The 10,591-nt window shown below is 44.2% G+C and overlaps 1 protein-coding gene across 1 annotated transcript; it reads left to right on the forward strand.

Moving 5' to 3' along the window:
• Nucleotides 1-2,137: 2,137 nt before the first annotated feature.
• On the forward strand, nucleotides 2,138-9,172 carry B3galt9 (beta-1,3-galactosyltransferase 9). The gene is given in 9 exon segments (XM_041674956.1): nucleotides 2,138-2,143; nucleotides 3,311-3,401; nucleotides 3,605-3,769; nucleotides 3,772-3,886; nucleotides 3,888-4,005; nucleotides 4,007-4,120; nucleotides 4,122-4,153; nucleotides 4,155-4,197; nucleotides 9,059-9,172. Coding segments are annotated over 9 exon segments (798 nt in total).
• Nucleotides 9,173-10,591: the final 1,419 nt, after the last annotated feature.

Here is a 10,591-nt window from a genome sequence, read left to right on the forward strand (position 1 = left end):
GGACAGAACAATTCCCTACTGTACAGTCACAGCACACAGTCTGGACACAGAGTCACATATGCAGTTTGCAGTAGAGTACAGGAAGGTTCCGCGTGCCTGGTGCTTCGGGAGCATGTCAAGTGTTGGAAATAATCCTTAGTGTTGGAAACCAAGTGTGTGGTCCTCAAAACCAGATCCCAAGAGAGCAACTTCGATCTGACAGGCACAGGAAGACACCATCAACAGCTGCATCAGAGATTGATTGATGAGAGCGTTCTGTGAAATTGAGAAAGAGATGAACATATGGATTTGATGACTTTTATGAAAGGGAAGGCTGGAAGGAAAGCCATGTACCAACATCTGTTTGCTGTACTGGTCTCAACCTCCACCGGGTAGATGTTTGATAAACCAAACTGTGAATTTCAAATGGAACTTATCCAGAGGTGATAATACTTGGCCTTCTCATAGAAAAAAAACTTCACTCTAAATTTGAGGTCCAAAGAAGATCTGGGAACAAAATTTGTCACCAGAAAAAGAAAATTACAAAAACATAATTTTGCAAAAACATAATATAAGACACATTTAATTGTTAGATTCAGTACATGTTAAAATTCCTTTTAATTTGGATTTTCAAGTTAGATTTTCCCACTTGGTAAAAATTCCCAAGACCGGATGATAGTTGCTAAGAGAACATACACAACTTTAAGGGCCTGCTTGTGCATCTGTGTCTGCATGTGTGTATGTCTATGTGTGTGCACGTGTGTGTATGTGCATGTGCCATAGTTCCTTTTCATTGTCCAGTGGTTTTCTTTTTTTTACTTATTTTTTGAATTACTACACAAAATACTGTTTCATTACCGAGTTCTCACACAAAATCTGTTTTCTTGACTGTTCTAGTTAACTTTATTTCCCTAAGGACTTACACTTTTGTTTGTTTGTGTTTGTTTTTGATACAGTGTTTCTCTGTATTCCTGATTGTCCTGGGGAACTAGTTCTGTAGAACAGTCTGGTCTCCATTTGAAAGATCCACCTGCCTCTGTCTCTCAAGTGCTGAGATTAAAGTCGAGCACCACCACATCTGATTCTGGTCTCTTCTTCTTCTTCTTCTTCTTCTTCTTCTTCTTCTTCTTCTTCTTCTTCTTCTTCTTCTTCTGTTTTTCGAGACAGGGTTCCTCTGTCTATCCCTGGCTGTCCTGGAACTCACTCTATAGTCTAGGCTGGCCTCGAACTCAGAGATCCACTAGCCTCTGCCTCTCAAGTATTGGGATTAAGGGCATGAGCCACCATCACCCAGCAGGATTTCTTCCCTTAGCAGAAACCAGGACAAATCAGTGAGTCTGGTTTACAAGCATGCATTTTCTTTTTTCTTTTTTTAAATATTTATTTATTTATTATGTATACAATATTCTGTCTGTGTGTATGCCTGAAGGCCAGAAGAGGGCACCAGACCACATTACAGATAGATAGTTGTGAGCCACCGTGTGGTTGCTGGGAATTGAACTCAGGACCTTTGGAAGAGCAGCCAATGCTCTTAACCTCTGAGCCGTCTCTCCAGCCCCCCCTCCAGCAGGATTTCTTATGATTTAGTAAATGTCGTACATAACTTAAAGCAGGAATTCAGAATCTCTCTCAATGAGACACATTGAATATATAATGTTTCTTTGGGGAGAAAAAATATGGGCATATATTTCTCAAAGTTTAGAGTTGTTTTATAATGTACTTTGGGATTAGGCATTATTCTCAAGAGACACCCACACATTGTTTTTCTCTTTGGGAGGGGATGCTGTGCAGTCATGGTGTGGGTGAAGGGTTCTTTGAACTTCCATACGTATTTTACCTGGAACTCAGTGTGACGATAAGGAGTCTGTTCCATGAGACGCACAGGGTGAACACATCATAAGGCTTGCTTTTCCTCTTTTGTTCTGGATTCTAACCAGTCATAACATGATAAGGACATATTAGCCTGTCCTAAGCAGGTGCCCGGTATTCTGGGACAGAAGCACAGGATGATTGGGAAGAAGCCTTATCCTTAAAGTCTGAGGCTCAAGGTGTTTTACTACAATTGCCCCCAGGCTGTGCTTAGCCTGGCATTCTCTTGCAGAGAACTTGGCACGTGAACTTAATAATTTCCAAAGCCCTGAGATTACTCGCAGACAACATGCAGGTAAGTTTTGGATCATCTCTGAAGCATTTGATAGCTGTTGGAATCGACCGTTCTCCATGTGAATTGTTAGCACTGAGAAAAATGGCAAGGAGTGCCGTTTGTCACTGCAGGTTCTGGGGTCAGAGGTCCTCAGTAGTCACAGTGAACTTTAGACACTGGCAGATCCAAGTTCAGAACCGGAGCCTCTCTCAATCCCTTACCCACAGTGCACTCTTTGGCAAATTATTAAACCTCTCAGGTGCTCATCTGGATTTGCAAGTTAATCTACCCAAAGAGGTGTCACTGTGGCTAAGTGCAGTAAGTATGAAGTGCCCAGCCCGGCGCTGGAACTCAGCAAAGGCCCACTGAGAGGTAGCTCACTTAAGCCTCTTCCTAAGAGCAGGCTCTGACACAGTTCTGAGTCCTTTAAAGGTCCCTGGTCTGTTACAGTTCCGCACGCTCCCTTCTGGGTGGGCACTGTCCCTCTCTCTGAATGAGGTGGAATAAACTTGGCACAGGTCCACCTAGGTCTCTGAAGAGAATGCTCCCTGCAGATAGTAGGAATCTGCCCACACCCACAGACATGCCAGATGCCTAGGGAGAGTCAGTCAAAGCAGTCTGGTGAGTAGCAGAGTAAGTTGAAAGTTGTACTAAAATATAAGTATGATAAATAGCCAGGGTGTGGTGGACACCCAAAGCAACCACATCATGGAAAACAATCCTTGACCTTTGTAATCAGAGAGGAAACTGATCCAAGGGCTTCCATTCAAGGAAGAGTTGTATGTATGTCCCCTGTAGGTTTTAATCACAATGATTAAATGATTATGTCACTCGATATGTGGCATCAATATAGCTATGCCTGATCCGTCTTTGTATCTCCAGTGTATCATACAGTATCTAGTTTATAATTGTGTGTGTGTGTGTGTGTGTGTGTGTGTGTATAAACTTCCACCCAAACAAGGAAGTAAACTGCTAACATTGTGCTCAGTGTCCATTTTCTGGCAAATGCTGGAGAAGAGAGACATATAACGCTTGTGACCTGGGAGACTGCAATCTAGTAGAAGAAATAATAATAAACATTTAAACTAGAATGTACTGCTAAGTACTGTGAGAAGCCCCTTCAGTCTGGTGGGAGGAATAAACAGGGGCCGGAATGAAGCTTAAAGGCTCAACCGCCTTTCTTCTTAGGTGACGTTCTGCAAACTTGGGACTCACCAGTGGGGTTTCATTCTGTTTAATGTCGTAGTATTTCACGCCTTGCTCTTTGGAGCTGACTTCGTGGAAGAATACTTTTTTTTAAAAATATTTATTTATTTATTATGTATACAATATTCTGTCTGTGTGTATGCCTGATGGCCAGAAGAGGGCACCAGACCCCATTACAGATGGTTGTGAGCCATCATGTGGTTGCTGGGAATTGAACTCAGGACCTTTGGAAGAGCAGGCAATGCTCTTAACCTCTGAGCCATCTCTCCAGCCCCTTGGAAGAATACTTTTTACATTCTTTGCCTCATGTTGATATGAAAATCCTTGAAATTAAGAACAAGGCAAGAAAACCCAACTTGGGATTCATAAGAGGTACTCCCTCCACGGACTATGTTTTGAGCCAGCTGGAGGCATGTAATGGGAAGCCCATCTTTCTGTTCACTCTATCTTCAGTAGCCCAGGGAGTGGAACAAAAAGGGAGCGCATCAGGAAAATGTGGGGTAGTGTGACCAGTGTTCAAGGCTACCCAGTCCTTACACTGTTTGCTCTGGTAACTACCGGAAGAGACAGACATCGAGTCTCAGGAGAATAACGACATAACTGAAGGGATCTTCTTGGACAGGTCTGAAAACCAGACCCTGAAGAGCATCTCAATGATGTAGTGGGTTGTGTCTTTCGTCCTAATGCCCTCATACTCAAGCTGATGAAAAGATGTTTATCAATCTACCAGGCTTGGTGGACTATCTACTCAGTCTAAAAGAACATCCAGAAGGTATCTATGTAGGAAGTGTTAACTCACCAGGATAATCCTAACAGAGACCCCCAGCCAAGAATTTGTCCCTCTTGGTGAGTACTGGGCTGCTGCAGTGGTGAGCCTTTACAGTGCCCCAAGATGTGGCTCAGACATGTATGTATGTGGTTTTTTTTTTTTTTTTTTTTGGTTTTTCGAGACAGTGTTTCTCTGTAGCTTTGGAGCCTGTCCTGGAACTAGCTCTTGTAGACCAGGCTGGTCTCGAATTCACAGAGACCCGCCTGACTCTGCCTCCTGAGTGCTGGGATTAAAGGCGTGAGCCACCACCGCCCGCCTATGTATGTGGTTTTGAATGAAGCACCTACAGTGGTATTGGCTGATGTATTTATAGGGATTTTTGGTAAGTTCGTTGGTCTTTTTTGTTTGTTTGTTTTTTGTTTTTTTAGAGACAGGGTTTCTCGGTAGCTTTGGAGAAGTCCATTGGTCTTATCCCATCCATAGCTCAAGAAGAGACACATTGTATAAAACAGATGTTGCTACAAGTTCATCTTTACATCCTCAGAAGCTACAGATGCTGAAACTTCCCTGGCATGCAGAGAAATGAATGATGGGAAAGCACGTTCACTGTTTGAGACTTACTATGGGCTCATTTCCTGCAAACTGCTGACACACCTCGACGGCTTTAGCCCTTTTCACGTGGGGACTGCACAAGGCCATGCTGTGCACTTTGGCAGGTAGGATGCACTTGTTTTTAAATTGCTGTGCGTTGGCTCAGTGTAGGAAGCAGCTCTATGTCCCCATGTCGTGTAGCAGCTCTGAATCTCTATTCATGCCTAGCAAAACCACAAAATGTTCTTAGTGCTCTGATGTACTCAATCTTGACATCTTCTTTTTGTTGTTTTAAGACATTTAGATTAGTATGGTGTAGTTCTTTTCAAAATAAAATCTTTCAGAAAAGAGAGAACATTAAATTTCATTATAACATATTGTGGTGTGCAGTGATACATATTTTAAAAATTACATTTGTTTATTTTATTCATGTGTGTACATATGCATGTGTATGTATATGTGTCACAGGGAGTGTAAAGAGGTCACAGGACAAAGAACAAGAGGAGTCAGTTCTCTCCTTCCAACTTGTGCGTTCTAGGAATGGAACTCAAATCATAAGACTTGGCAGAAATCACCCTTACTCACTGAGCCATCTCACTGGCCTAGATGAGTAAAAAATAGTATAGTACATTATGCAATGCCTAAATCCATTATTTAACATACGTTTCCTTATACACTTTTGTGGTAAAAACACTTAAAATGTATGCTCCTAGCAGTTTTCATATGTGTGTATGTGTGTGTACCATATATGTGATCTACCTTCTGTCTATCTGTCTATCTATCTATCTATCTATCTATCTTAACTATAATTATTGTGACATATAATAGATTTCCTGAACGTATTTCTTTTACTGTATGTACATTGGTATGAAGGTGTCAGATCCTCTGGAACTGGAGTCACAGACAATTATGAGTAGCCATGTAGGTGCTGGGAATTGAACCCAGATCCTCTGGAAGTGCAGCCAGTGCTTTTAACCACTGAGACATCTCTCAGCCCCAATCCTGAACTTATTTCTATCAGACTGATATTGTTTAGTTCCTTGACTAAGAACCCTGTGAATCTAGAAATCATTATTCCCCTGAGTTTGGCATTTTTAACACTGCCTGTGTGAATGATAATGTGGCTCTTTGTCTTTTGAGCTTGGCTTATTTTGCTTGACATGGTGTCCTCTCGTTCCTACATGTTGGTGCAAAGGATAGTTATTTTCTCTTTCTTCCTTCTTTCCTTTCTTTAAACATTTTTAATTTTTTATTTTATTTTATTTATTTTTTATTGATTCTTTGGGAATTTCACATCATGCACCCCAATTCCACTCACCTCCCAGCCCTTCCATATCCTCCCCTCACCCCTGATGCTTTCTCCCAAAAGAACCCCCCCAAAGTCAATTAAAAAACAAAACAAAACCACCTCACTTCTCTGTCTTTCCAACACCTTCATCCATCCTAGTGGCTTTTGGTGCTGCCGTGTATCACACATGATATCCTTTTGTTCAATCAGCCCCACCCACAAAGTGCTCATTGCTATGAGCTATTGGTCCAGCTCAAGGATTAATGTGGGAGTGATTTCTTTCTAATCTGTTGCTTTCATTGGTTAAGTAATAAAGAAACTGCCTAGGCTCATGTGATAGGCCAACCCTTAGGTGGGTGGAGTAAACAGAACAGAATGCTGGGAGAAAGAAGCTGAGTCAGGTAGTCGCCATGGTTCTCCCACTCCAGACAGACGCAGGTTAAGATCTTTCCTGGTAAGCGCACCTCGTGGTGCTACATAGATTATTAGAAATGGGTTAAGAGGCTGAAACTAATGGGCCAGGCAGTGTTTAAAAGAATACAGTTTCCGTGTAATTATTTTGGGTAAAGCTAGCTGTGCGGGCGGCCGGGTGCCAGGAAAGTAGCCCCGCTGCTCTTATTACAACAAAGGCTTATGCCATAGGGATCACCACTGGGCCCTCTCTGAAGCGCCTCTCCGCTATCCAGCTGTTGCTGAGTCATGGAGGTCCTGCAGTTATTCTTCCACAGGACCAGTCCCTTCACACTCCAGCAGGTCAGAGATGGGGTAGATGTTAGGGTGGGCCAACCCAGGGCCCAAAATGTAGGGCGGGGCTAGGTGGTATTGGCCCCTCAGGTGAGGGGCAGAGTCAGCTCTCCGAGGCCCATGCCATTGGGGCCAGCTTTCCCGTCTGGCTGGTCTTGAATTCCTGGGTTAACCACCTCCATCTCTGAGTAGCTGCAACTACCCGATGACATCACTGTGCCCAGCTCTATTGGCCATTTACATATCTTCCTTGAGAAATGTCAATTGATTTTTTTTTTTTTTGCTTCGTTTTGAATTGTTTCTTGCTGGGTAGGTGGTGGTGGCACATGCCTTTAATCCCAGCACTCAGGAGGCAGAGGCAGACAGACCTGAGTTTGAAGCTAGCCTGATCTACAGAGTGAGTTCCAGGACAGCCAGGACTACATGGAGAAACCCTGTATTGAAAAACAAAACAAAACAAATCAGTTTCTCAGATTCTTGCTTTTGTAGTTCACACGTTTTCCCCATTCTTTTTGGAGATAGATTCTCTGTGTAATTTTGGAGCCTGTCTTGGAACTTGCTATGTAGACCAGGCTGACCTCGAACTCACAGAGATCCGTCTTTGCCTCCCGAGTGCTGGGATTGAAGGTGTGCGCCATCACCACCCACCCTATTTTCCCCACTTTTAATTAATTTTTTTCTCATATATTTCGATCATTAATCTCTTACTAGATGATGGGGTGTTTTCTCCCAATTTTACAATAATTCTAACAGTGCTGCTTCTGCACAGCTTCTTTGGCTGTAGTCAATGTCATCAATGACTATGGATGCTTTAGTGGCCTGGGGTCCATGTTTCTGTGGCAAGACAGACTTACCTGAGAGGCCCTCTGACAGTGCTGAGTCTGATTTCACTGTGTTCCAGGGCTCAGTGTCCCACTGAACAGCTGAGGCTCCTGTGACATGCAAACAGGTTCACTCTTAGGCATGGGTGGATACACGCTTTCCCATTACACCAAGGGCTGTAATTCTAGGGAATTCCACAGCAACTCAGACCCAAGGGACAAAGATACCACCGTGAATCTGGTGCTGTGCATCATGGCCCAGGGAGGAATGTGTTCCAGAGACGCTGTTGTGTGACAAAACTTTTTCTGGGGAGACACTACACACACCTCTACTTACCCAAGATAGGGAGCGCACAACGGACCAAAGTATAGACACCACCAAAGTGCAGCTTGGTGAACTAATGAGTTTTACTGGAGTTACTTATAGGAATATGGGCAAGGGGTTACATACAAGAGCAGGAATGACTCAGACAGCTGCAACATCAAATCCCACCCCAGCCTACAGGCAGCTCAACAGGTAGGACAGTGTCCTTTTCTAGTGATTTTGTTGGGCTAAATCTCTTCCTGGTTGTCCTGTCTGAGGAGGACTCTTACTCTGGGGGGGGGGGGGTGTTAGTGAATCTGCTCAGTTTCAGGGATTTCCTGAGACTATTTGTTTTACTTCCCTGCTTAAGAGAGCTTCCCTGTAGGATGGACAATGCCAACCTCATCGAAACTGCTATACAACAGCTGCAGATGCTAGGTAGTGGAACACAGTTGCAGTTTGGGTTCTGAAGTCAACAAGGACAGTGGCAGCTTGAGCATGGCAGGCAGTGAGCTGCTTAGTGGAGATGCACATCTTGGAGTGTCAGGACACAGCAGTGGTGCAGGCCTGTGACTGAACTGCCATGGCAGCCATGTCCTGGGTATGGTGGGGCACAGTTGTGGCATGGCTTCTAGTGGGTGGGAGGCAGTGCAGCACTGACTTCATCCCCCATCTAGAGGGAAACGTGAGCACCTCAGACTGTAAGGCAAGTTCAGATGCAGGAAGGTGAGATGCGGTGGTTATTCCTCCCGGACGGTGGGATGATACAGACAAGTCAAGGATGTTTCCGTGGAAGGAGTATCATGAAAGTTCAATCACTTAGGTTGCTCCTTAAAGCTCTCGTACCCTGCAGTCAGGGTGACATATTCGTGTAGGCCTTGAAGGGAAATAGCTTCTTCATTAGATATGTCTCTTTCTTGAGGGGCAAGGCTCTATGCAGCTCAAAAACACATCATTCACACTGTTTGACTGGGCCTGGGTTCCAAACGGCCAAGTGTATAAGCTGCAGCAGCAAGGGGACAGATGGAGTGCTTCCTAGACAGCTTATCATGATGGAAAGGAGACGGGTGACAGTGTGCCTGGGAAATGGCACGTCACCCTGCGCGAGCACGGAGCAGTGCAGAAAGGTCTCAGAACAGAGCTGCTGCTCACCCACCATGGGATGCACTCCAGCTTGTTACCTAAACTCAGGGCTATGGAACTTTGGGATTAGGATCTGGAATGGGGCATATACAGCGTTTCTCGGCAATGTGGAGTACGGGGCTGCTCACTGGTGGTGGCCATGGAAGTATGGAGAACTCCAAGAAGGTCTGTGGACCAGTCGTAGAGGTTTGAGAGACGTGCCAACTTTCCCCGTCTTTGGGGTTCACTGGCAGATACGGCTGTTGATCAGCCCAGAGGCAAGGCATGCATCTATGCCTATGCTGTCTTTACACTTGGCCATTTTGTTGGTGTTTGTTGGGTCCTCGAGCCTTCTCCGGGCTGTTTTAGTTTGTGAAAGTCACACTCTCTCTCACACACACTTGCTTATTAAATGCAAAATAGTAACTTACCACTCTTACTAACATCTGAAAAGACAGCACAGAAGCAGACTGAGAACCAGGTGGTGGCGCATGCCTTTAAACCCAGTGCTCGGGAGGCAGAGGCAGGTGGCTAATTTCTAGGCCAGCCTGGTCTACAGAGTGAGATTCAGGATAGCCAGGGCTATTCAGAGAAACCTTGTTTTAAAAAAGGAAAAGAAAAAAGAAAAGCCAGAATGAGAATAGGGCCATATACAGGAGAGCAGGCCCTCCTCTGAATCCTGTGGTTAAATAATTAAGTCAGGGACTGGAGAGATGGGTCAGCAGTTAAGAGCACTAACTGCTCTTCCAAAGGTCTGGAGTTCAATTCCCAGCAACCACATGATGGCTCACAACCATCTAGAATGAGATCTGGTGCTCTCTTTTGGCCCGCAGGCAGAACATTGTATACACAATAAATTAAAAAAAAACAAAACAAAACCAAGTCAACATTATGACAGAGGATTGTGGTTGGCAGGGGTGGGGAGTTACCATTCAATGGGTATGAAATCTAGTTTTATAGGTAAACAGTCTTGGAGATGGATGGCAGTAATCACTGTATGACATCTGCACATATAAAATACCACTAAAAAGTACATTTACAATGGTTATATATTTCACCATGTGATATACTTATCTCTGAGTTTGAGGCCAGCTACAGAGTGAGTTCTAGGACAGCAAAAGTCACTTTGAATATTTCATGCCAGGAAATATCTGGCTGTGTCCTAATTTGTGATATGAGAAGTAGAGAAATGGCCAGTATGGGAAAAGACAACTCAGAGACACCAGAGGAGAAATGATGAACTGGACTAGGAGTCCAGTCACTTGAGAACCATGTTATAGGAAGGGATGACATATCAATCTCAACACAGCCTAAAAGAAACACTTCCTGGTTCTGAGCTTCCTGGTTGGTTACTGCCAAGCCCAGGCAGAAACCTCTGGACAACTGATTTTTGTGTGTAGAGCACTGTACTGTATATAGACAGTATCACTAGAAAACAGGCGAGGGAGAACCATCTGGAGGCCAGCGAGACAGCATCAGTTTGTGCACTGTTTTCTCCAGCTAACTCCCATGGATCAGAGAAATCACTCCAAACCCTTCACAAGGTGACCCACAGTAAGATGACAGTTCTCCTCCCTCCCCAGTAACATAACATGGTAAAATTGACAAATGGCAAAAGTACCAA

The sequence above is a fragment of the Microtus oregoni genome, unplaced genomic scaffold, assembly GCF_018167655.1.
Source record: "Microtus oregoni isolate MIOR12 unplaced genomic scaffold, Mior012 000025F_ref0000491, whole genome shotgun sequence".
Lineage (NCBI taxonomy): Eukaryota > Metazoa > Chordata > Mammalia > Rodentia > Cricetidae > Microtus > Microtus oregoni.